We start from the raw sequence: 27,504 nt of genomic DNA, 5'->3' as shown, positions 1-27,504 counted from the left end.
TATCTCCCTCAGCACACTGGCGCCATTTTTTCTTCACAGTGCAGCTGGAAGACAGCTCCCCAGGCTCTCCCCTGTAGTTTTCAGGCTCAAAGGGTTAAAAAGAGAGGGGGGGGGCACTAAATTTAGGCGCAATATTGTGTATACAAGCAGCTATTGGGAAAAAAATCACTCAGTTATAGTGTTAATACCTGCATTATATATAGCTCTGGTGTGTGCTGGCATACTCTCTCTCTGTCTCCCCAAAGGACTTTGTGGGGTCCTGTCCTCAGTCAGAGCATTCCCTGTGTGTGTGCGGTGTGTCGGTACGGCTGTGTCGACATGTTTGAGGACGAAGGTTATGTGGAGGCGGAGCAGATGCCGATAAATGTGATGTCGCCCCCTGGGGGGCCGACACCAGAGTGGATGGATAGGTGGAAGGTATTAACCGACAGTGTCAACTCCTTACATAAAAGGCTGGATGACGTAACAGCTGTGGGACAGCCGGCTTCTCAGCCCGCGCCTGCCCAGGCGTCTCAAAGGCCATCAGGGGCTCAAAAACGCCCGCTACCTCAGATGGCAGACACAGATGTCGACACGGAGTATGACTCCAGTGTCGACGAGGTTGAGACATATACACAATCCACTAGGAACATCCGTTGCATGATCTCGGCAATGAAAAATGTGTTACACATTTCTGACATTAACCCAGGTACCACAAAAAAAGGGTTTTATGTTTGGGGAGAAAAAGCAGACAGTGTTTTGTTCCCCCATCAGATGAGTGAATGAAGTGTGTGAAGAAGCGTGGGTTCCCCCGATAAGAAACTGGTAATTTCTAAAAAGTTACTGATGGCGTACCCTTTCCCGCCAGAGGATAGGTCACGTTGGGAGATATTCCCTAGGGTGGATAAGGCGCTCACACGTTTGTCAAAAAAGGTGGCACTGCCGTCTTAGAATACGGCCACTTTGAAGGAGCCTGCTGATAAAAAGCAGAAGGCTATCCTGAAGTCTGTATATACACTCAGGTACTATACTGAGACCTGCAATTGCCTCAGCATGAATAGTGCTGCTGCAGCGTGGTCTATTACCCTGTCAGGACAGGGATACTATTTGCTAACCATAGAGCATATTAAAGACGTCGTCTTATATATGAGGGATGCACAGAGGGATATTTGCCGGCTGGCATCCAGAATTAATGCAATGTCCATTCTGCCAGGAGAGTATTAGGGACCCGGCAGTTGACAGGCGATGCTGACTTTAGAAGCCACATGAAGATTCTGCCTTAAGGGTGAGGAATTGTTTGGGGATGGTCTCTGGGACCTCGTATCCACAGCAACTGCTGGGAAGGAAAAAAAATTACCTCAAGTTTCCTCACAGCCTAAGAAAGCACCGTATTATAAAGGTACAGTCCTTTCGGCTTCAGAAAAGCAAGCGGGTCAAAGGCGCTTCCTTTCTGCACAGAGACAAGGGAAGAGGGAAAAAGCTGCACCAGACAGCCAGTTCCCAGGATCAAAAATCTTCCCCCGCTTCCTCTGAGTCCACCGCATGACGCTGGGGCTCCACAGGTGGAGCCAGGTGCGGTGGGGGCGTGTCTCGGGAACTTCAGCGACCAGTGGGCTCACTCACAGGTGGATCCCTGGGTTCTGCAAGTAGTATCACAGGGATACAAGCTGGAGTTCGAGGCGACTCCCCCTCGCCGTTACCTCAAATCAGCCTTGCCTGCTGCCCTCGAGGAGAGGTAGTACTGGCGGCAATTCACAAGCTGTACTTCCAGCAGGTGATAATCAAGGTACCCCTCCTTCAACAAGGCCGGGGTTACTATTCCACAATGTTTGTGGTGCCGAAACCAGACGGTTCGGTGAGACCCATTCTAAAATTGAAATCCTTGAACACTTATATACGAAGGTTAAAGTTCAAAATGGAATCGCTCAGGGCGGTTATTGCAAGCCTGGACGAAGGGGATTACATGGTATCACTGGACATCAAGGATGCTTACCTGCATGTCCCCATTTACCCTCCTCACCAGGAGTACCTCAAAATTGTGGTACAGGACTGTCATTACCAATTCCAGACGTTGCCGTTGGTCTGTCCCCGGCACCGAGGGTATTTACCAAGGTAATGGCCGAAATGATGATACTCCTTCGAAAAAAGGGAGTTTTAAATTATCCCGTACTTGGACGATCTCCTTATAAAGGCGAGGTCCAGGGAGCAGTTGTTCGTCGGAGTAGCACTATCTCGGGAAGTGCTACAACAGCACGGCTGGATTCTGAATAGTCCAAAGTCGCAGCTGGTTCCTACGACGCGTCTACTGTTCCTGGGTATGGTTCTGGACACAGAACAGGAAAAAGGGTTTCTCCCGGAGGAGAAGGCCAAGGAGTTGTCATCTCTAGTCAGAGACCTCCTAATACAAATACAGGTGTCGGTGCATCAATGCACGCGAGTCCTGGGAAAGATGGTAGCTTCTTACGAAGAAATTCCATTCGGCAGGTTCCATGCAAGGATCTTCCAGTGGGATCTGTTGGACAAGTGGTCCGGGTCGCATCTTCAGATGCATCGGCTGATAACCCTGTCTCCAAGGGCCAGGGTGTCGCTGTTGTGGTGGCTGCAGAGTGCTCATCTTCTTGAGGGCCGCAGATTCGGCATACAGGACTGGGTCCTGGTGACCACGGATGCCAGCCTTCGAGGCTGGGGGGCAGTCACACAGGGAAGAAACTTCCTGGGACTGTGGTCAAGTCAGGAGACTTCCCTACACATAGATATTCTGGGACTAAGGGCCATTCACAATGCCCTAAGTCAGGCTAGACCCCTGCTTCAACACCAGCCGGTGCTGATCCAGTCAGACAACATCACGGCGGTCGCCCATGTAAACCAGCAGGGCGGCACAAGAAGCAGGATGGTGATGGCAGAAGCCACAAGGATTTTCCGATGGGCGGAAAATCATGTGTTAGCACTGTCAGCAGTGTTCATTTCCGGAGTGGACAACTGGGAAGCAGACTTTCTCAGCAGGCACGACCTCCACCCGGGAGAGTGGGGACTTCATCCAGAAGTCTTCAAAATGATTGTACACCATTGGGAAAGGCCACAGGTGGACAGGACGGCGTCCCGCCTCAACATAAAGCTAAAAAGATATTGCGCCAGGTCAAGGGACCCTCAGGCGATAGCTGTGGACGCTCTGGTAACACTGTGGGTGTACCAGTCGGTGTATGTGTTCCTTCCTTTGCCTCTCATACCCAAGGTACTGAGAATACTAAGAAGGAGAGGAGTAAGAACTATACTCGTGGTTCCGGATTGGCCAAGAAGAGCTTGGTACCCAGAACTTCAAGAAATGATCTCAGAGGACCCATGGCCTCTGCCGCTCAGACAGGACCTGCTGCAGCAGGGGGCCTGCCTGTTCCAAGGCTTACCACGGCTGTGTTTGACGGCATGGCGGTTGAACACCGGATCCTAAAGGAAAAAGGCATTCCGGAGGAAGTCATTCCCACGCTGATTAAGGCTAGGAAAGATGTGATCGCAAAATATTATCACCGAATATGGCAAAAATATGTTGCTTAGTGTGAGGCCAGGAAGGCCCCAACAGAGGAATTTCAACTGGGTCGATTTCTGCACTTCCTACAGTCAGGAGTGACTATGGGCCTAAAATTGGGTTCCATTAAGGTCCAGATTTCGGCTCTGTACATTTTCTTCCAAAAAGAACTGGCTTCACTGCCTGAAGTTCAGACTTTTGTTAAGGGAGTGCTGCATATTCAGCCCCCGTTTGTGCCTCTAGTGGCACCGTAGGATCTCAACGTGGTGTTGGATTTCCTGAAGTCGCATTGGGTTGAGCCACTTAAATCCGTAGAGCTAAAATACCTCACGTGGAAAGTGGTCATGCTGTTGGCCTTGGCGTCGGCCAGGCGTGTATCAGAATTGGCGGCTTTGTCATGCAAAAGCCCTTATCTGATTTTCATATGGATAGGGCGGAATTGAGGACTCGTTCCCAATTCCTTCCTAAGGTGGTATCAGCTTTTCATGTGAACCAACCTATTGTGGTGCCTGCGGCTACGTGGGACTTGGAGGACTCCAAGTTACTGGACGTAGTCAGGGCCCTGAAAATATATGTTTCCAGGACGGCTGGAGTCAGGAAAACTGACTCGCTATTTATCCTGTATGCACCCAACAAGCTGGGTGCTCCTGCTTCAAAGCAGACTATTGCTCGCTGGATCTGTAGTACGATTCAGCTTGCACATTCTGCGGCTGGACTGCCGCATCCTAAATCAGTGAAAGCCCATTCCACGAGGAAGGTGGGCTCTTCTTGGGCGGCTGCCCGAGGGGTCTCGGCTTTACAACTTTGCCGAGCAGCTACTTGGTCGGGGTCAAACACATTTGCTAAATTCTACAAGTTTGACACCCTGGCTGAGGAGGACCTAGAGTTTGCCCATTCGGTGCTGCAGAGTCATCCGCACTCTCCCACCCATTTGGGAGCTTTGGTATAATCCCCATGGTCCTTACGGAGTCCCAGCATTCACTTAGGACGTCAGAGAAAATAAGATTTTACTCACCGGTAAATCTATTTCTCGTAGTCCGTAGTGGATGCTGGGCGCCCATCCCAAGTGCGGATTGTCTGCAATACTTGTATATAGTTATTGCCTAACTAAAGGGTTATTGTTATGAGCCATCTATAGTGAGGCTCAGTTATATTTCATACTGTTAACTGGGTATAATATCACGAGTTATACGGTGTGATTGGTGTGGCTGGTATGAGTCTTACCCGGGATTCAAAATCCTTTTCCTATTGTGTCAGCTCTTCCGGGCACAGTATCCTAACTGAGGTCTGGAGGAGGGTCATAGTGGGAGGAGCCAGTGCACACCAGGTAGTCCTAAAGCTTTCTTTAGTTGTGCCCAGTCTCCTGCGGAGCCGCTATTCCCCATGGTCCTTACGGAGTCCCAGCATCCACTACGGACTAAGAGAAATAGATTTACCGGTGAGTAAAATCTTATTTTCCCTATCTCACTCAAAAAATTCCATAATTCGGAATATTCCGCATTTCGGAATATTTGGATATGGGATACTCAACCTGTATTATAACTTAAGAATTGGACATAGCACCTTTATCCACAAAATATAGACCACCAACATTTACAAATAGCATTGTTACTAAGATACCTAGGTCAAAATGCCTGCATCCATTACAAAAAAAATCCTCATTTTTTCAGAAAATTGTTACATAACACCTTCATTTGTCTCTTTAATTAATGAGCACTTCTTGATTGCAAACTGCCTAAAGCAGCTTTGACCTGGTCAGTCAGCATTGAGGAATAATGGCCTTTCCAGCAGAGGAAGGAGGGAGATCATGTGGTGCTGACTGCACCCTTCTTTTCTGGCCTCACTCATATATGACCTCAGGTGTGCAGCAACATAATATGTAAATGGCTTTACCAGTCAGGTGCTACATGAGAAGCGGAACGTCACCATGGCCCAAGCGCTGACAATAGATGTCTGAGTGGGTGCAAACAGCTGGAAAGAGCGGAGGGCTAAAAGTGAAAGCTTCCTAGGACAATGGTGCACAGCAGTTATTCATCAATAGTCTACAATGTAATAGGTATTAAATATATTTATAAAGTCTAATATCTGAGTGGAGAGTGTACAGAAATCTCAGTAGAAAAGGTCATAGTTAGGAATTTATTACTGTGCCCTGCATATCAGAAAATATAAATGTAAATAAGGTGTTCTTATCCAGGTGCCTTCTCCAACTCGAATAAGCAGATGATACCCCCATCCAACATAAGTATACACACAGTCATGTCACCTAATGTGACGTCAGCACATGATGGGCCATTTTTCACACTGATCATAGATGTGTTTTATCCACAGGTAAATGTTGCACTAGTAATTACCCAGACAGAAAGAAAGATCGAAATTTAAAATTACATGTTCCTACTAATGGCATATCAGTGTAAAGACGAATGTTCTTGTTCAGGGAATGTCTTTCGCAGTTCTGGTATATTTTACACTTGTTTTATAAGCTGCTGTAATGAAAAGCTACCATTCATAGTAAACATTCCAAATCTTCATACTCACCCGGGCAGTCAAACAGTATGTAATCATCTTCCGTGTGACCCAGGCAGCTCTCCAGCCAGTCAAAGTTATTGGCAAAATATTCCATACAATACACAAGGCCTCCATTGGGTCCAAATCGCAGGGAGCTGTCTTCCATCACATCATTTACCTCAATCAGCTCCCGAATATCTGTAACAGGATAACAAGAGAAGAGGAAATTAACACCCACCCTGACTATTCCTGGATACACACTATGCAATATGTATCTATTCGACCAACGGGGGTAATTCTGAGTTGATCGCAGCAGGATTTTTGTTAGCAGTTGGGCAAAACCATGTGCACTGCAGGGGAGGTAGATATAACATGTGCAGAGAGAGTTAGATTTGGGTGTGGTGTGTTCAATCTGCAATCTAAATTGCAGTGTAAAAATAAAGCAGCCAGTATTTACCCTGCACAGAAACAAAATAACCCACCCAAATCTAACTCTCTCTGCACATGTTATATCTGCCTCCCCTGCAGTGCACATGGTTTTGCCCAACTGCTAACAAAAATCCTGCTGCGATCAACTCAGAATTACCCCCAACGAGCGATACACTGCATAGTGTATCTGTGTGTACAGAAGATACATCTGTGAATGACGTCATTCTCCGACATATCTGATTGGCTCGGCAGTACAGCCAATGACATATATAAAATATTATCTGTATGTGTAAGCAGGTTACCCGCCGACCGGCCCATTAGGCAGCTGCAGGAGTTGCAGACAGCGACATCCCAAATGGGCGGGCAAATGTGAATGCCAGTTTACGTGTGATGTTTTCCCAAATGGCTGATTGGCAAGTGTGTATAGATTACCAAATCATCCACTTGGTCGGCACAACGGGCTATCGCAAGATAAATCTCTCAGATGTATGCCCAGTCTATGTATGCATTCATTCTTATATAACCTTTTATTTTATTTTTTTAAACATTTTATTAAGTAGATCACAGCGAACAGGGACAAGATAAGCAAAGTCTCAGTAACATAAATAATAACCAAATAGGCATCAAGTCCGTATAAAAATAAGTTAACGCTGATCCACTTTTAAAGAATAACACTGTTAGTAAGAAGAGAAAACTCCAGCATACACAACGGTGCGATAGATCAAAAAGAGGTGAGAAGAAAAAGGAAAGGAAAAAGGAGAACCCCTGAGGTGGGTCCCTAAGATTTGAACGGAAATAAGTCAATATGCGTAGTTGGCTGTTACAATGCAAAAGGGAAGTGGGCGTGTTGTGTGGCTAACCAAGGGCTCCATATTTCGTCAAATGATTTAGAAGCGTGAGTAATAATGCTAGTCATATACTTCAAAAGATAAGTGTACCATATTCAGGAGAAAATAGAACTGCATAGATGGAGAAGTGGGTGGTTTCCAATACGTAGCTAACTGGCAAGTCGTGGCAGTAACTATATGGCGCATTAATTTATTATGGTGACTAGTCAACGTAGGGAGTAGAAAATAAATACTTTTCTCTGACGTCCTAGTGGATGCTGGGACTCCGTCAGGACCATGGGGATTAGCGGCTCCGCAGGAGACAGGGCACAAAAATAAAAGCTTTAGGACTAGGTGGTGTGCACTGGCTCCTCCCCCTATGACCCTCCTCCAAGCCTCAGTTAGGTTTTTGTGCCCGTCCGAGCAGGGTGCAATCTAGGTGGCTCTCCTAAAGAGCTGCTTAGAAAAAGTTATTAGGTTTTTTATTTTCAGTGAGTCCTGCTGGCAACAGGCTCACTGCAACGAGGGACTTAGGGGAGAAGAAGTGAACTCACCTGCGTGCAGGATGGATTGGCTTCTTAGGCTACTGGACACCATTAGCTCCAGAGGGATCGAACACAGGCCCAGCCATGGAGTCCGGTCCCGGAGCCGCGCCGCCGACCCCCTTGCAGATGCCGAAAAGTGAAGAGGTCCAGAAACCGGCGGCAGAAGACTTTTCAGTCTTCATGAGGTAGCGCACAGCACTGCAGCTGTGCGCCATTGTTGTCAGCACACTTCACACCAGCGGTCACTGAGGGTGCAGGGCGCTGGCGCCCTGGGCAGCAATGATAATACCTTGTTCTGGCTAAAAATACATCACATATAGCCCCTGGGGCTATATGGATGTATTTAACCCCTGCCAGGTCTCACAAACACCGGGAGAAGAGCCCGCCGAAATAGGGGGCGGGGCCTATCTCCTCAGCACACAGCGCCATTTTCCTGCACAGCTCCGCTGCGAGGAAGGCTCCCAGGACTCTCCCCTGCACTGCACTACAGAAACAGGGTAAAAAAACAGAGAGGGGGGGCACTTTTTTGGCGATATTGATATATTAAGCTGCTATAAAGGAAACAACACTTCTGTAGGGTTGTTCCTATATATTTATAGCGCTTGGGTGTGTGCTGGCAAACTCTCTAGTGGGGTCCTGTCTTCGATAAGAGCATTCCCTGTGTGTCTGCTGTGTGTCGGTACGTGTGTGTCGACATGTATGAGGACGATGTTGGTGTGGAGGCGGAGCAATTGCCGGTAATGGTGATGTCACCCCCTAGGGAGTCGACACCGGAATGGATGGCTTTGTTTATGGAATTACGTGATAATGTCAGCACGTTACAAAAATCAGTTGACGACATGAGACGGCCGGCAAACCAGTTAGTACCTGTCCAGGCGTCTCAGACACCGTCAGGGGCTGTAAAACGCCCTTTGCCTCAGTCGGTCGACACAGACCCAGACACGGACACCGAATCTAGTGTCGACGGTGAAGAAACAAACGTATTTTCCAGTAGGGCCACACGTTATATGATCACGGCAATGAAGGAGGCTTTGCATATCTCTGATACTGCAAGTACCACAAAAAGGGGTATTATGTGGGGTCTGAAAAAACTACCTGTAGTTTTTCCTGAATCAGAGGAATTGAATGAAGTGTGTGATGAAGCGTGGGTTAACCCCGATAGAAAACTGCTAATTTCAAAGAAGTTATTGGCATTATATCCTTTCCCGCCAGAGGTTAGGGCGCGCTGGGAAACACCCCCTAGGGTGGATAAGGCACTCACACGCTTATCAAAACAAGTGGCGTTACCGTCTCCTGAAACGGCCGCCCTCAAGGATCCAGCTGATAGGAGGCTGGAAACTACCCTGAAAAGTATATACACTCATACTGGTGTTATACTGCGACCAGCCATCGCCTCAGCATGGATGTGCAGTGCTGGGGTGGTTTGGTCGGATTCCCTGACTGAAAATATTGATACCCTGGATAGGGACAGTATTTTATTGACTATAGAGCAATTAAAGGATGCTTTTCTTTATATGCGAGATGCTCAGAGGGATATTTGCGCTCTGGCATCGAGAGTAAGTGCGATGTCCATATCTGCCAGAAGAAGTTTATGGACGCGACAGTGGTCAGGTGATGCGGATTCCAAACGGCATATGGAAGTATTGCCGTATAAAGGGGAGGAATTATTTGGGGTCGGTCTATCGGATTTGGTGGCCACGGCAACAGCCGGGAAATCCACCTTTTTACCTCAGGTCCCCTCCCAACAGAAAAAGACACCGTCTTTTCAGCCGCAGTCCTTTCGTTCCTATAAGAACAAGCGGGCAAAAGGACAGTCATATCTGCCCCGAGGCAAAGGAAAGGGTAAGAGAGTGCACCAAGCAGCTCCCTCCCAGGAGCAGAAGCCCTCCCCGGCTTCTGCAAAGCCCTCAGCATGACGGTGGGGCTTTACAAGCGGACTCAGGGGCGGTGGGGGGTCGACTCAAGAATTTCAGCGCACAGTGGGCTCACTCACAGGTGGACCCCTGGATCCTGCAGGTAGTATCTCAGGGTTACAGGTTGGAATTCGAGAAGTCTCCCCCTCGCCGGTTCCTAAAGTCTGCTCTGCCAACGTCTCCCTCAGACAGGGCGACGGTATTGGAAGCCATTCACAAGCTGTATTCTCAGCAGGTGATAGTCAAGGTACCCCTCCTACAACAGGGAAAGGGGTATTATTCCACACTATTTGTGGTACCGAAGCCGGACGGCTCGGTAAGACCTATTCTAAATCTGAAATCTTTGAACCTGTACATACAAAAATTCAAGTTCAAGATGGAGTCACTCAGAGCAGTGATAGCGAATCTGGAAGAAGGGGACTTTATGGTGTCCCTGGACATCAAGGATGCTTACCTGCATGTCCCAATTTGCCCTTCACATCAAGGGTACCTCAGGTTCGTGGTGCAAAACTGTCATTATCAGTTTCAGACGCTGCCGTTTGGATTGTCCACGGCACCTCGGGTCTTTACCAAGGTAATGGCCGAAATGATGTTTCTTCTGCGAAGAAAAGGCGTATTAATTATCCCTTACTTGGACGATCTCCTGATAAGGGCAAGGTCCAGAGAACAGCTGGAGGACGTAGTAGCACTAACCCAAGTAGTGCTGCAACAGCACGGGTGGATTCTGAATTTTCCAAAATCTCAATTGACCCCGACGACACGTCTGCTGTTCCTGGGAATGATTCTGGACACGGTTCAGAAAAAGGTGTTTCTTCCGGAGGAGAAAGCCAGGGAGTTATCCGAACTTGTCAGGAACCTCCTAAAACCAGGAAAAGTGTCTGTGCATCAATGCACAAGAGTCCTGGGAAAAATGGTGGCTTCTTACGAAGCGATTCCATTCGGCAGATTCCACGCACGAACTTTTCAGTGGGATCTGCTGGACAAATGGTCCGGATCGCATCTGCAGATGCATCAGCGGATAACTTTGTCTCCACGGACAAGGGTGTCTCTTCTGTGGTGGTTGCAGAGTGCTCATCTGTTAGAGGGCCGCAGATTCGGCATACAGGACTGGGTCCTGGTGACCACGGATGCCAGTCTGAGAGGCTGGGGAGCGGTCACACAGGGAAGAAACTTCCAGGGAGTGTGGTCAAGCCTGGAGATGTCTCTTCACATAAATATACTGGAGCTAAGAGCGATTTACAATGCTCTAAGCCTGGCAAAACCCCTGCTTCAGGGTCAGCCGGTGTTGATCCAGTCGGACAACATCACGGCAGTCGCCCACGTAAACAGACAGGGCGGCACAAGAAGCAGGAGGGCAATGGCAGAAGCTGCAAGGATTCTTCGCTGGGCGGAAGATCATGTGATAGCACTGTCAGCAGTGTTCATTCCGGGAGTGGACAACTGGGAAGCGGACTTCCTCAGCAGACACGATCTACACCCGGGAGAGTGGGGACTTCATCCAGAAGTCTTCCACATGATTGTGAACCGTTGGGAAAAACCAAAGGTGGATATGATGGCGTCCCGCCTCAACAAAAAACTGGACAGGTATTGCGCCAGGTCAAGAGACCCTCAGGCAATAGCTGTGGACGCTCTGGTAACACCGTGGGTGTTCCAGTCAGTGTATGTGTTTCCTCCTCTGCCTCTCATACCAAAAGTACTGAGAATTATACGGCAAAGGGGAGTAAGAACGATACTCGTGGCTCCGGATTGGCCAAGAAGAACTTGGTACCCGGAACTTCAGGAGATGCTCACGGAAGATCCGTGGCCTCTACCTCTAAGACGGGACCTGCTTCAGCAGGGGCCGTGTCTATTCCAAGACTTACCGCGGCTGCGTTTGACGGCATGGCGGTTGAACGCCGAATTCTAAGGGAAAAAGGCATTCCGGAAGAGGTCATCCCTACCCTGGTAAAAGCCAGGAAGGAGGTGACTGCACAACATTATCACCGCATTTGGAGAAAATATGTTGCGTGGTGTGAGGCCAGGAAGGCCCCGACGGAGGAATTTCAACTGGGTCGATTCCTACATTTCCTGCAAACAGGATTGTCTATGGGCCTCAAATTAGGGTCCATTAAGGTTCAAATTTCGGCCCTGTCGATTTTCTTCCAGAAAGAATTGGCTTCAGTTCCTGAAGTCCAGACTTTTGTAAAAGGAGTACTACATATACAGCCCCCGGTTGTGCCCCCAGTGGCTCCGTGGGATCTTAATGTAGTTTTGGATTTTCTCAAATCCCATTGGTTTGAGCCACTCAAATCGGTGGATTTGAAATATCTTACATGGAAAGTAACCATGCTACTGGCCCTGGCTTCAGCCAGGAGAGTGTCAGAATTGGCGGCTTTATCGTATAAAAGCCCATATCTGATTTTCCATTCGGACAGGGCAGAACTGCGGACGCGTCCTCAGTTTCTGCCTAAGGTGGTTTCAGCGTTTCACCTGAACCAGCCTATTGTGGTGCCTGCGGCTACTAGCGATTTGGAGGATTCCAAGTTGCTGGACGTTGTCAGGGCATTGAAAATATATATTTCAAGGACGGCTGGAGTCAGAAAATCTGACTTGCTGTTTATACTGTATGCACCCAACAAGCTGGGTGCTCCTGCTTCTAAGCAGACGATTGCTCGTTGGATTTGTAGCACAATTCAACTTGCACATTCTGTGGCAGGCCTGCCACAGCCTAAATCTATCAAGGCCCATTCCACAAGGAAGGTGGGCTCATCTTGGGCGGCTGCCCGAGGGGTCTCGGCATTACAACTCTGCCGAGCAGCTACGTGGTCGGGGGAGAACACGTTTGTAAAATTCTACAAATTTGATACCCTGGCTAAAGAGGACCTGGAGTTCTCTCATTCGGTGCTGCAGAGTCATCCGCACTCTCCCGCCCGTTTGGGAGCTTTGGTATAATCCCCATGGTCCTGACGGAGTCCCAGCATCCACTAGGACGTCAGAGAAAATAAGATTTTACTTACCGATAAATCTATTTCTCGTAGTCCGTAGTGGATGCTGGGCGCCCATCCCAAGTGCGGATTGTCTGCAATACTTGTACATAGTTATTGTTACAAAAAAATCGGGTTGTTATTGTTGTGAGCCGTCTGTTCAGAGGCTCCTACGTTTGTCATACTGTTAACTGGGTTCAGATCACAGGTTGTACGGTGTGATTGGTGTGGCTGGTATGAGTCTTACCTGGGATTCAAAATCCTTCCTTATTGTGTACGCTCGTCCGGGCACAGTATCCTAACTGAGGCTTGGAGGAGGGTCATAGGGGGAGGAGCCAGTGCACACCACCTAGTCCTAAAGCTTTTATTTTTGTGCCCTGTCTCCTGCGGAGCCGCTAATCCCCATGGTCCTGACGGAGTCCCAGCATCCACTACGGACTACGAGAAATAGATTTATCGGTAAGTAAAATCTTATTTTATATGGAATAGAAATATTAAGGAAACATGTTATGAGACCGATTACTTCCTTCCAAAGAGGTACGATCTTTGTACAGAACCACTATATATGGAGAAAGGTGCCCTCCATAGCGCATCCTGTGTACCAAGATACATTCTGCTCAAGCAAGAGTGCACATAGGTGGTTATTCCGAGTTGATCGTAGCTGTGCTAAATTTAGCACAGCTACGATCATTAACTCAGACATGCGGGAGGACGCCCAGCACAGGGCTAGTCCGCCCCGCATGTCAGTGCCGCCCCCCCGCACAAATACCAAGGCATCGCACAGAGACGATGCCTTTGTATTTGAGGAGTAACTCCCGGCCAGCGCAGCTCCTGCGGCTGGCCGGGAGTTGCTTGTCGCTCCCGCTGGCCGCAGCCGCCGCGGCCCGCCCCCCCAACGGTCCAGCCACGCCTGCTTTGGCCGGACCGCTCCCCTTAAACGGCGGCTTAACGCCGCCGTTCAGCCCCCTCCCACCTAGCGACCGCCTCTGTCTCAGAAGCGATCACTAGGTAACGAAAGCTGCCATGCGCCGGTGCATGCGCAGTTCCGACCCGATCGCTGCGACAAACTGCAGCGAGCATCGGGTCGGAATGACCCCCATAGAACCATAATATAATAACTTATATGTATTCTATGCGATATCGATAAGCCCTGTTATATTCTATATGGTGCATTAACTGTAGTTTATTCATAAAGAGAGAAAAGAAAAAAAAAGGGTACACCTCTTCCCTCATCAGTTGTGCGATATTCTATTGTTCTACCATAGTCAGTTACACAATTTGCTTAATATGCAGAGCAACAGGGGCTTTAATGTGCCTGTGCATATTACGTAAAATCCATATATTTATAAAGTTATGCCACAAGTGTAGATATCCTTAGCAGATCACTGCTACGGTAATGGTTACAGAGGGGCTTTCAAAAAGGTCTGACCTTACACCCTGGGAAACCCCATGGCATTAATACAACGGATACACTGGTAATCATTTGTGTCAAAACTCAGTATAGGAACACGTTATCTGTTAAGGGCTTCTTAATTACTTCAAATTGTGGATGTCTACATGGAACTAGAACTACCCCTAAGATAACATTACTGGTACTAATATTGGGAGACAAGGGATTGTGTCAGGGTGTATTTATTTCTAATAAAAATATGTTTCCAATTTTTATTTAAATTAATTTCTCCATGGTGCACTACAGGTCTCAGTGGTCCCTGGATGCAAGGGCATGCTGACACAATTGCTTAAATGTCAGCCTGCCTTGGCAGCTATAAGTATGTTGGAGCTCTATTGCGCAAAGGAAAGGTAATTGAAAAAAAAAAAAAAATTCTAAAATGCATTTATTCATAGCAAGGGGTTAGTTTGTCCTGGGGAGGTCACATCATTTGTTGCAGGCCTGATCCCCCTAGGGAATACAGACCTGTACTGACCGGACTAGTGCTGGCTGGCACTTTGTCAAGGAAGTATTTCAACTATAGTGTACCAGACTTGTGAGGCATATTCTACTGTAAGCATCTGCAATGTCAGGGGAAACGTACACTGAGGGGCGTATCTACCCATTGGCCAGGATGGCACTCGCCAGGGGCGCCAGCTAAGCAGGGGGTGCCGCCTGAAGGTGCCACCCTCGGCCAATGGGTGGAATCCCTTAAGCTGTAGTGTCTGGCAATACCTGCTGCACCGAGCTGCTGGGAGCTGTAGTTTATTTTCAGTTTCTTCACGTAGTTTGGTGCGGTGCCAGACACCGGCACCAGCTCCTGCCTGCTGAGCAAACCTCCGCCCTCCATCCCAGGCAGCTCGGCACAACAGGTATTGCCAGACACTACGGCTGTTTGCTGGGATGTTGTGAGGTGAGGACTAGGGCTATGTGCTGTGTGGGGAGGCAATGTATGTGCTGGGAGTGGTGGAGACTACTACTATGTGCTAATGGCAGACTACAGCTATGTGCTGGGAGGGGGATGGGGACTATGGCTCTGTGCTTGGGGAGGTGAGGGCCTACGTGCAGGGAGGGGGACTATGGCTGTCTATGCTGGCAGGGAACTATTGTTATGTTATGGGACGGTGGTGGGGACTACTGTATGATTGTGTAGGGAGAAGTGGAGACTACGGCTATTGCTTGGGAAGGTGGGGGCTATGACTATTTACTGCGAGAGGACTATGGCTATGTACTGGGAGGGAGATGGGGACTATGACTATATGGCACCGTGGGGGCATATCTGGCACCGTGGGGGCATATCTGGCACCGTGGGGGCATGTGTGTCTGGCAATGTAGAGGCAAATCTGGCAATGTGTGGGCATATGTGTATCTGGCACTGTGGGGGCATATCTGTGGGGGCATATGTGTATCTGGCACCGTGAGGGGCATATCTGGCACTGTTGGGGGGCATATCCGGCACTGCTGGGGGCGTGTGTGTGTGTGTGTGTGTGTGTGTGTGTGTGTGTGTGTGTGTATATCTGGCACCGTGGGGGCATGTGTGTCTGGCAATGTAGAGGCATATCTGGCAATGTGTGGGCATATGTGTATCTGGCACTGTGGGGGCATATCTAGCACCGTGGGGGCATATGTGTATCTGGCACTGTTGGGGGGCATATCTGGCACTGTTGGGGGGCATATCTGGCACTGTTGGGGGGCATATCTGGCACTGTTGGGGGGCATATCTGGCACTGTTGGGGGGCATATCTGGCACTGTTGGGGGCATGTGTGTATCTGGCAATGTAGAGGCATATCTGGCACCGTGGGGGCCATATCTGGCGCACTATTGGGGGCCATATCTGGCGCATTGGCATGTGTGTGTGTGTGTATCTGGCACTATTGGGTGTGTGTGTGTGTGTGTGTGTGTGTGTGTGTGTGTGTGTGTATCTGGCACTATTGGGGGCGTGTGTGTGTGTATCTGGCACTATTGGGGGCGTGTGTGTGTGTATCTGGCACTATTGGGGGCGTGTGTGTGTGTGTGTGTATCTGGCACTATTGGGGGCGTGTGTGTGTGTGTATCTGGCACTATTGGGGGGTGTGTGTGTGTGTGTGTGTGTGTGTGTGTGTGTGTGTGTGTGTGTGTGTGTATCTGGCACTATTGGGGGCGTGTGTGTGTATCTGGCACTATTGGGTGTGTGTGTGTGTGTGTGTGTGTGTGTGTGTGTGTGTATCTGGCACTATTGGGGGCGTGTGTGTGTATCTGGCACTATTGGGGGCGTGTGTGTGTATCTGGCACTATTGGGGGCGTGTGTGTGTGTGTGTATATCTGCCACTATTGGGGGCGTGTGTGTGTGTATCTGGCACTATTGGGGGCGTGTGTGTGTGTATATCTGGCACTATTGGGGGCGTGTGTGTGTGTGTGTGTGTGTGTGTGTATCTGGCACTATTGGGGGCGTGTGTGTGTATCTGGCACTATTGGGGGCGTGTGTGTGTGTATCTGGCACTATTGGGGGCGTGTGTGTGTGTATCTGGCACTATTGGGGGCGTGTGTGTGTGTATCTGGCACTATTGGGGGCGTGTGTGTGTGTATCTGGCACTATTGGGGGCGTGTGTGTGTGTATCTGGCACTATTGGGGGCGTGTGTGTGTATCTGGCACTATTGGGGGCGTGTGTGTGTGTGTATCTGGCACTATTGGGGGCGTGTGTGTGTGTATCTGGCACTATTGGGGGCGTGTGTGTGTGTATCTGGCACTATTGGGGGCGTGTGTGTGTATGTGTGTGTGTGTGTGTGTGTGTGTGTATCTGGCACTATTGGGGGCGTGTGTGTGTGTGTGTGTGTGTATCGGGCACTATTGGGGGCGTGTGTGTGTATCTGGCACTATTGGGGGCGTGTGTGTGTGTGTGTGTGTGTATATCTGGCACTATTGGGGGCGTGTGTGTGTGTATCTGGCACTATTGGGGGCGTGTGTGTGTGTGTGTATCTGGCACTATTGGGGGTGTGTGTGTGTGTATCTGGCACTATTGGGGGTGTGTGTGTGTGTGTGTGTGTGTGTGTATCTGGCACTATTGGGGGCGTGTGTGTGTATCTGGCACTATTGGGGGCGTGTGTGTGTGTGTATCTGGCACTATTGGGGGCGTGTGTGTGTGTGTATCTGGCACTATTGGGGGCGTGTGTGTGTATGTGTGTATCTGGCACTATTGGGGGCGTGTGTGTGTGTATCGGGCACTATTGGGGGCGTGTGTGTGTATCTGGCACTATTGGGGGCGTGTGTGTGTGTGTATATCTGCCACTATTGGGGGCGTGTGTGTGTGTATCTGGCACTATTGGGGGCGTGTGTGTGTGTATCTGGCACTATTGGGGGCGTGTGTGTGTGTGTATCTGGCTCTATTGGGGGCGTGTGTGTGTGTGTATCTGGCACTATTGGGGGCGTGTGTGTGTGTGTATCTGGCACTATTGGGGGCGTGTGTGTGTGTGTATCTGGCACTATTGGGGGCGTGTGTGTGTGTGTATCTGGCACTATTGGGGGCGTGTGTGTGTGTGTGTGTGTGTATCTGGCACTATTGGGGGGGTGTGTGTGTGTGTGTGTGTGTATCTGGCACTATTGGGGGCGTGTGTGTGTGTATCTGGCACTATTGGGGGCGTGTGTGTGTATCTGGCACTATTGGGGGCGTGTGTGTGTGTATCTGGCACTATTGGGGGCGTGTGTGTGTGTGTGTGTATCTGGCACTATTGGGGGCGTGTGTGTGTGTGTGTGTGTGTGTGTATCTGGCACTATTGGGGGCGTGTGTGTGTGTGTGTATCTGGCACTATTGGGGGCGTGTGTGTGTGTGTGTTTGTGTGTGTGTGTGTGTATCTGGCACTATTGGGGGCGTGTGTGTGTGTGTATCTGGCACTATTGGGGGCGTGTGTGTGTGTGTGTGTATCTGGCACTATTGGGGGCGTGTGTGTGTATCTGGCACTATTGGGGGCGTGTGTGTGTATCTGGCACTATTGGGGGCGTGTGCGTGTGTGTATCTGGCACTATTGGGGGCGTGTGCGTGTGTGTATCTGGCACTATTGGGGGCGTGTGCGTGTGTGTATCTGGCACTATTGGGGGCGTGTGCGTGTGTGTATCTGGCACTATTGGGGGCGTGTGCGTGTGTGTATCTGGCACTATTGGGGGCGTGTGCGTGTGTGTATCTGGCACTATTGGGGGCGTGTGCGTGTGTGTATCTGGCACTATTGGGGGCGTGTGCGTGTGTGTATCTGGCACTATTGGGGGCGTGTGCGTGTACCTGGCACTATTGGGGGCGTGTGCGTGTGTGTGTATCTGGCACTATTGGGGGCGTGTGCGTGTGTGTATCTGGCACTATTGGGGGCGTGTGCGTGTGTGTATCTGGCACTATTGGGGGCGTGTGCGTCACTATTGGGGGCGTGTGCGTGTGTATCTGGCACTATTGGGGGCGTGTGCGTGTGTATCTGGCACTATTGGGGGCGTGTGCGTGTGTATCTGGCACTATTGGGGGCGTGTGCGTGTGTATCTGGCACTATTGGGGGCGTGTGCGTGTGTATCTGGCACTATTGGGGGCGTGTGCGTGTGTATCTGGCACTATTGGGGGCGTGTGCGTGTGTATCTGGCACTATTGGGGGCGTGTGCGTGTGTATCTGGCACTATTGGGGGCGTGTGCGTGTGTATCTGGCACTATTGGGGGCGTCTGCATCTGGCACTATTGGGGGCGTGTGCGTGTGTATCTGGCACTATTGGGGGCGTCTGCATCTGGCACTATTGAGGGCGTGTGCGTGTGTATCTGGCACTATTGGGGGCGTGTGCGGGGCATATCTGGCACTATTGGGGGCGTGTGCGGGGCATATCTGGCACTATTGGGGGCGTGTGCGGGGCATATCTGGCACTATTGGGGGCGTGTGCGGGGCATATCTGGCACTATTGGGGGCGTGTGCGGGGCATATCTGGCACTATTGGGGGCGTGTGCGGGGCATATCTGGCACTATTGGGGGCGTGTGCGGGGCATATCTGGCACTATTGGGGGCGTGTGCGGGGCATATCTGGCACTATTGGGGGCGTGTGCGGGGCATATCTGGCACTATTGGGGGCGTGTGCGGGGCATATCTGGCACTATTGGGGGCGTGTGCGGGGCATATCTGGCACTATTGGGGGCGTGTGCGGGGCATATCTGGCACTATTGGGGGCGTGTGCGGGGCATATCTGGCACTATTGGGGGCGTGTGCGGGGCATATCTGGCACTATTGGGGGCGTGTGCGGGGCATATCTGGCACTATTGGGGGCGTGTGCGGGGCATATCTGGCACTATTGGGGGCGTGTGCGGGGCATATCTGGCACTATTGGGGGCGTGTGCGGGGCATATCTGGCACTATTGGGGGCGTGTGCAGGGCATATCTGGCACTATTGGGGGCGTGTGCGGGGCATATCTGGCACTATTGGGGGCGTGTGCGGGGCATATCTGGCACTATTGGGGGCGTGTGGGGGGCATATCTGGCACTATTGGGGGCGTGTGGGGGGCATATCTGGCACCGTGGGGGGCATATCTGGCACCGTGGGGGGCATATCTGGCACCGTGGGGGGCATATCTGGCACTATTGGGGGGCATATCTGGCACTATTGGGGGGCATATCTGGCACTATTGGGGGGCATATCTGGCACTATTGGGGGCGTGTGTGTGTATCTGGCACTATTGGGGCATGTGTGTATCTGGCACTGCACTATTGGGGTCATACGTTTATCATGCCCCCATTTTTATTGGCCACGCACCATGTGGCATATGGCCACACCCATTTTTTGGCGTGCACGCACACATTACCACTAAGATTTTTTTTCTATTTGCACCACTGGGTAGTGCGCTGCACTGCACTACTTTATTATTATTATTATTATTATTTATTAACAGTTTCTTTTATAGCACAGCAAATTCCATTGCGCTTTGCAATGGGAAATAATGATATAACAAAACAATGATATAACAAAACTGGGTAATAACAAACAATCATAGAGGTGGGAAGGCCCTGCTCGCAAGCTTACAATCTATAGGGAAATAGGCATGGATACACAAGGATAGGTGCTATCTATTGCATAGTTGTCCACCAGATTGCAAAGGTTCTTGGTGGGCTGTATGATATGGTCATACAGCGATGATGAGCCGGGGTCGAGAGGAAGTGAAGAATGAGAAGACATGTGAGGATATGTGTGGACTGTGCAGAGTGGATGCAATTTGATAGGAAGGTTTATGAAAGTTATGTGGGCGGTTCTGGAATTTGATACGCTTGCCTGAAGAGGTGAGTTTTCAGGGAACGCTTGAAGGTTTGGAGACTAGAGAAGAGTCTTATTGTACGTTGTACAGCATTCCACAGAGTGGGTGCAGCCCGATTAAAGTCCTGCAATCGTGAGTGGGAGCGAGTAAGGAGTGTGGATAAGAGAGGGAGATCTTGTCAAGAGCGAAGAGGTCGGGTTGGGAGATATTTTGAGATAAGCGAAGTGATGTACTTTTGTGTAGTTTGGGTAATGGCCTTGTGTGTGAGTAAAAGTATTTTATATTGAATATGGTAGAATACAGGTAACCAATGGAGGGACTGACAGAGTGGATCTGAAGACGATGAACGTCTAGCGAGGAAGATTAGCCTCGCAGCTGCATTCAGAATGGATTGTAGTGGTGAGAGTCTCATTTTGGAAAGACCAGTTAGGAGACTATTGTAATAATCAATGCAGGAGATGAGTGCATGTATGAGTGCATCGTGCGCTGCACTTCTTTGCACTACTATTTGATTATACTACCTGGCCTTAGGTGGCATTGCCTCCTCAGCCAGGCCAGGCACTGATGATGTCTCCTCAGTGTTATAAGTATTACTGTGTGGGCATAATGTGTAAAGGGAACTGCTACTGTGTGGGCATAATGTGTATAAGGGTTACTACTGTGTAGCGTAATTTGAATTGGGGGAACTATTGTATGGTCATGCCCCTTTCCCACAAGATCATGTCCCTTTTTTGCACATGCACCTTCCCTATTTCAAATATGGGCGACGTCAGTCCCTTACTTTGCCAGGGGCGCCCGGACCCCTAGATACACCCCTGTAGTACACTCATTGACGCCCTGATTATACGGATACCAGCCTTGGCTAGCTGCACTAGTTCTAGTTCCACCTCCTGGAGGAAGGGGGGTTACACGCAGTGTTTCTTTTTGGTTCTCCTACATGGCACATATGATACACCTTTACAGTAGTCAGGCTACACCAGCCTGCCCTTTTCATCTCTCATACTTCCCTGTGGCAACAGGGATATATGGCTCAGCAGAGGCGTATCTAGTACGGGGCGAGCAGGGCACGTGCCCTGGGCGCCGTGGCAGCCCCAGCAGAGGGGGGCGCCACCGGCACCTGCACGGCCCGCTCGCCCCATGCGTCAGGGTTTCGGCTGCGCCGGCGAAGGAAGCGAGCAGGTCCTCGGCGTGTACAGTCTCAGAGGCAAGGGCAGAATGGGGCAGGGTCTCTGGCAGAGCGGTGCAGTGCCGTGTATCCGGAGCCGGGCAGCGCGCTGTGTGCTGGGCAGGGAGCTCCCGGACCCCCTGCTCTCCGGGGTGATGGTCGGTGGAAGTTCCCCATTACAGCAGACACATGTCCGGCCCCGGATTGGCGCTGGCCGTGCCCGCCCTGCCTGCTGCCACCACAGCAGCCAGGCTGGCTGACAGGGGCCGGTACCCAGCTGGCGGGAGACACCGGGGGCGGTGGGAGAGTCCCTGCAGTGTCTTCCCGGTGTACTGCAGGCTGCACACAGTGTGGCGTGGGCGGTTAGTGTGTGTGGACTGCGGAGGAGGGATGAGGACATTGAACGCCGGCGCAGCCCCCGGAGTGCGGCCACTGAGAGAACGGCTCCTGCACCCTCAACATGTGGGCCATTAACAGCAGGCGAGCAGGCCGGGGGGAGGGGGGACACGATAGTGTGAGTGTGTTCATTCTTCCAGTCCAGCGTGTGCGTGTCTCGGGGAGCGGAGGGGGGGTTTGGTGCAGGACAGTGTGAGTGTATTAATTTTTCCAGTGTGTGTGTATGGGGGGGGGGGGGGGTGTGCAGGACAGTGTGAGTGTGTGTGTGTGTGTGTGGGGGGGTGCAGGACAGTGTGAGTGTGTTAATTTTTCCACTCCAGTATGTGCATGTGGGGGAGGGGGGTTGGGGTGCAGGACAGTGTGAGTGTTTTAATTTTTCCTGTCCAGTGTGTTTGTTGGGGGGGGGGGGGGGGGTGCAGGACAGTCAGGACAGTGTGAGTGTGTTAATTTCTCCCGTCCACTGTTTGTGTGTGGTGGGTGCAGGACAGTGTGAGTGTGTTAATGTTTCCAGTCCAGTGTGTGTGTGGGGGGAAGGGGGGTTGCAGGACAGTGTGTGTGGGGAAGGGGGGGTGCAGGACAGTGTGTGTGTGGGGAAGGGGGGGTGCAGGACAGTGTGTGTGGGGGTTAATTTTTGCAGTCCAGTGTGTGTGTATATGTGTGTGTGTGTGTGTGGGGGGGGGCAGTGTGAGTGTGTGTTAATTTTTGCAGTTCAGTGTGTGTGGGGGAGGGGAAAGTATGATAATGTGTGTGTGTAGTCCGAGTGGGTGGGTGTGGGGTTTGGGGTGGCCAGTCTGTGTATGTGTAATCTACAGTGTGTGTGTGTGTGTGTGTGTGTGTGTGTGTGTGTGTGTGTGTGTAAGTAAGGGGGTGGGGCAGTCTGTGTGTGTGTTTGATATTGGCTTTACACCTATAGGGCGGGATGTACTAATGCTTACCGCCACGGTAAGCATTAGTACCATTTACCACAGAGACCATTTACCGAAGAGGGATACGTATTAAGCCATGGGCACCGAGATGCCCTTCTCACTCACCATCCGGAGCCAAGCTGGTGGAAAGCCAGCAGCAGGGGCAGCATGCCGGATATCAGCAGCCGAGGGTGCCGGTTGTGAGGCACCTGCGGAGTGGTGCAGAGCCCAAAGCCGGAGATCGGCAGCATGTTGACCGGCAACAAGTGGCTTCTTCCGCGTTCAACATGCTGCCGATCTCCGGCTTTGGGCTACGCAGGGTTCGGGCGATGGGTGTCCTCTGCCGGTGTACTGCAGCTCCGGGGGTGCGTGCTCCGGAGGCTCTCAGCACTGTTGAATATCCAGCTGCCTCAAGTATGTACAGCCCGCACCCTCGGCTGCTGATATCCGGCAGGCTGCTGCTGGCTGTCCCCCCGCCTGGCTCGGCCACACAGCTGTACGGTGAAAGGGCATCTCAGTGCCCAAGGTTTAATACATATGCCTCAGTAAATGGCCTCTGCGGTAAACTATACTAATGCTTACCGTTGCAGTAACTGCGCGCGAGGACGGCGCACATCGGGATCCTGCAGCAGGAGAGAAGAACCCCCTTCGGAGCGTAGCAGACCACACTGAAAAGGGTGCATCCCCGGTGCGGTGCTCTGCATCCCGGGTGGCGCCGAAGATGTGGAGTTTCGGAGGTGGCAGGAGCGCCGCAGCTTGGGGTGAGAAACTGCTGCAACCCTTCCGCTGCTAAACTCTGCAGTTAGTCAATTGAGGGGGTAGGCTCCCCTCACCACAGTGCCCCGCAGGCCTTGTTAATTCAGGGGGTAGGTTCCCCTCACTCTATAATGTGAATTTCGGCTCATACCGTGTGCTATAATGTGAATTTCGGCTCATACCGTGTGCTATAATGTGAATTTTGGCTCATACCGTATGCTATAATGTGAATTTTGGCTCATACCGTGTGCTATAATGTGAATTTTGGCTCATACCGTATGCTATAATGTGAATTTTGGCTCATACCGTGTGCTATAATGTGAATTTTGGCTCATACCGTATGCTATAATGTGAATTTTGGCTCATACCGTATGCTATAATGTGAATTTTGGCTCATACCGTGTGCTATAATGTGAATTTTGGCTCCTACCGTGTGCTATAATGTGAATTTTGGCTCATACCGTGTGCTATAATGTAAATTTTGGCTCATACCGTGTGCTATAATGTGAATTTCGGCTCATACTGTGTGCTATAATGTGAATTTCGGCTCATACAGTGTGCTGTAATGTGAAAGGGGCAACAGTACTAGATAGTATAAGGGGTCCTACTACACTGAAGGACACGCCCATTTTGAGTGACCACGCCCCTTTTCAGGAGCGCGCGCGCATAATTGCTACCTTCACTTTTTCATTCCCCCTTCAAAAATCACTCTTCGACCACTGCACCTACATCTAAACATACATACCCTGACATCTTTGTATACAGTGACACCGATGGTGTGCACACATACTTTCCTTTGGTAGTTTTTTTTTTTTTGGGGGGGGGCGCCATTATTGATCTTGCCCTGGGCTCCAAAAACCCTAGTTACGCCTCTGTGGCTCAGAGGTCTATTTACTAAGCCTTGGATGGAGATAAAGTGGACGGAGCTAAAGGGCAGTATTCAATTAGTGTCGGATACTCTCCGACGGAGAAGATCAGACACTTCAGAATTCAATTTGCGGGCATTTCCGACAGGTTTTTGCCCATTTTCAACAATGCCGATCTGGCTTTTTTTTCTAAGTAATCTGCCGATCCACGTGTTTTCCTACAAGTCGGAAAAACGGCATCCAGTTTCGACCTATAAAAAAGTCGGAAAATGCAGTTTTTCCGACTTGTCGTATCAAATGAACAGACCAAAAAGTACCAACCAATCTGCTCCTAGCTGTCATTTATTCAAACTCAGCTTGTAACATGGCAGTTAGGAGCTGATTGGCTGGTACCTAATCTCCATCCAAGGCTTAGAAAGTAGACCCCCAAAGTCTGCAAAGACGTACTCATTTTAACATTGAATACGCGGAGCAAAGAAGTTTATTTAAAACAGGAATGTCCAAACTGCGGCCCTCCAGCTGTTGTGAAACTACATATCCCAGCATGCCCTGACAGTTTTGCTGTCAGAGAATGCTAAAGCTGTGTCAGGGCATGCTGGAATGTGTAGTTTCTTAACAGCTGGAGGGCCGCAGTTTGGACATGTCTGATTTAAAATTTCTGTGTTGTGACTTACATCCAACTCTACATGAGCCCCAGAATCTCTCTTATTTGCACCAAAGAAATATTATAAATATCAATTTACCTGCCATGACTGGATAATCAAAGTATTCTGCAGCAGGGTCCAGGTTCACTACTTGCACCGACCTATTCAGAGCCTCACAGTGCTGCACCATTGTAGAACAGTATGTGCTCTGAAACAAAACAAGCAAATTACCTTTCAACAAGTAAGATGGTACAGTAACAAACCAGCAAGGTGTTATATACACTGCCAATACAGGTTCTGGGACTATAACACAAGTTACCAGCCCATCAAAATGACAGAACAACATAACAGCGCCGGCGACTGTGCACACTTGGAATCGCTCCATAGGGTGCCACCTAGAGGCCGCCGGCGCACGAAACACTTGAATTCCCCCCATAGAAGTGAGGAGCAAAGTTAGCCATTAATGATATAGGTCTACAATCATAGATATTCCAGTTTGAGACCCAGGATGACCTACTGCAGGACAGCTGTTATTTAAACGTCCCCACCCACCGATGCTGCGCTCACCTTTCCACTGCCCGCCGGCCCCATGACGAGCTGTGCATAGCGAGGCATCCTCCCCGCACTGCCGCCAATCCGGCACTGAGTGCAGGAGCGCGCTCCCCCAAGTGTACACTCACTCACACGCGTGTACAACTTCCGGGATAACACGGAAGCCGCAGTGGTACACACACTGCTGGACCGCGCTGGTAGATGCTAGAATCAAGTGGGCTAAGGGACCTTTTCCGTAAGGGGGAGGAGTTACGACGCGAGGGGGAGGAGCTAGGCCAGCGGGATAGTTCCTCTACTATCCACGCCACCAACTATTAGCTTTAGTAATCAGGTGGCGAGCGGAGCGGAGCGAGCCACCGTGCCCGAAGCGTGGCGAGCGAAGCGAGCCCGCGAGGGTACTTTTCGGGTACCCTGTTCGCCCGTAGCTCCTCCCCCTGGTGACGTAGCTCCTCCCCTAAGTACGTCACAAGGTGCCTTCAGCCACTCCGATATAGAACCAACCGGACCGCGCTGCAAACGAAGGCGAAGATGATACACGGCGCATGCGCTGTGCGTGACATCTGTGCTCATTGCGCCTAGTCCCCCGGTGTAGGCAGTATCCAGGGCGATACATCTCATGACAGCAGCAGCCCGGGGACACACATGAGACCGTAGAGATAAACACATCTAGGGTACGGGCAGTGAGGTGAGGCAGGTGCTTGTCCTAATTCCAGGTATCCATAAACTATCACTTTTCCTCATTATACCTAATAGTGGGGCAGATGTATTGAGCCTGTAGATGTGAATATGTAAATTGACAGGAGCTGATTGGCTGGTCCGTTATCACCTTACCCTTATCACTGCTTTATCACTTGTCCAGGCTTAATACATCTGCCCCCAGTTAGCTTATTAAATTATATCAACATGCGTTTGTATTAAGCTATGTAGTAGCATTCTGTCATCTTTGTTCTGCAATTGTTTGTGAAATTGGACATAAACTAAGTATCTGTGAGCAAGAAATATATGTGGTATGTATTTCTAGTTTATTCTATTTATCTTAGGTTTTGTCAGCCACCAAACAGAATATCTAAAGTACTACTGATCCAAGGTGAGCTTCACAAAACCACGTACGAGCATTTTATTTTCATTAATGGAAAAAATGTTGACCTAAAGCAAAAATTTATTTTTCATTTGTAATAAAAGCCGATGTAAATACAAACAAATGACTAGCATTATCTAAATTCTGTGTGCGTGCTGTAATGTTCCTGCACATAGCAGGATAGCAGGAGCCATTAGTGCTACATTCCTCATAAACAATCACTGTTAAGGCCCATATAGACGGGCCGATGCAGGAAGAGATGTGTGCTGAGCGAACTGCTCAGCACACATCTCTCCCGCTGCTCAGCACAGCACGATCTGTGCTGAGCGTGCGGGGGGAGACGGGGGGCCGCTCACTTCACCCAGCGGGTGAAGTGAGCGACCCGCTAGATTGGCCTGCATGCAGGCCAATCTAGCAGCAGCGATAGCGATGTGCGGGGCCGCGCATCGCTATCGCTGAGGGGGCTACACACAGAGCGATCATGCTGATATTCTAAGCAATCTAGTCAGATTGCTTAGAATATCGCTCCGTGAGTACCCCCCTTTAGGTCTGTGAGCGTTGTCAACATCATTCACTGAACATGTCCATGTGTTATGGACCCAACAAACGGAACAATGTGTCCTCCAGGGACATATCACGAGTGACGAGACCCGGCGTGGTGCCGGCATCGGCAAGTGCACACACACTTGCCGGCAACGACGAGCGACGAAGCGCCCCTGGGGGGGTGGAGCAGGGACATGCTGCATTCAGCAGCATGGCATTATTCGTCACCTCCTCAGATCCTTCTGCATG

The 27,504-nt window shown here is 50.3% G+C and overlaps 2 protein-coding genes across 10 annotated transcripts in view; one reads left to right on the top strand and one right to left on the bottom strand.

The window, feature by feature from the left end:
- The window catches only part of GPN3 (GPN-loop GTPase 3), a 73,395-nt gene extending 47,547 nt beyond the window's left edge, over positions 1 to 25,848 (bottom strand). The window contains exons 1-3 of the mRNA XM_063964408.1: positions 25,650 to 25,848; positions 25,182 to 25,290; positions 6,035 to 6,202 (exon numbers count right to left, since the gene is read on the bottom strand). Of these exons, the coding sequence (XP_063820478.1) occupies positions 6,035 to 6,202; positions 25,182 to 25,290; positions 25,650 to 25,697 (325 nt within the window). The 5' untranslated portion in view covers positions 25,698 to 25,848. The remainder of the gene's footprint in view (positions 1 to 6,034; positions 6,203 to 25,181; positions 25,291 to 25,649) is intronic.
- A 90-nt stretch (positions 25,849 to 25,938) lies between these two features.
- The window catches only part of FAM216A (family with sequence similarity 216 member A), a 41,244-nt gene continuing 39,678 nt past the window's right edge, over positions 25,939 to 27,504 (top strand). For 3 of the 9 annotated variants that reach the window (XM_063964417.1, XM_063964412.1, XM_063964411.1), the window contains exons 1-2: positions 25,944 to 26,347; positions 26,675 to 26,721. The gene's annotated coding sequence lies outside the window, so the exon portion shown is untranslated. Of the gene's footprint in view, positions 26,348 to 26,674; positions 26,741 to 27,504 lie in introns of all 9 variants that reach the window. The other 6 variants (XM_063964416.1, XM_063964413.1, XM_063964410.1 and 3 more) reach the window with 6 other exon arrangements.

Source organism: Pseudophryne corroboree, chromosome 1 (genome assembly GCF_028390025.1).
Source record: "Pseudophryne corroboree isolate aPseCor3 chromosome 1, aPseCor3.hap2, whole genome shotgun sequence".
NCBI lineage: Eukaryota > Metazoa > Chordata > Amphibia > Anura > Myobatrachidae > Pseudophryne > Pseudophryne corroboree.
This window is presented reverse-complemented; position numbering and strand designations above follow the sequence as displayed.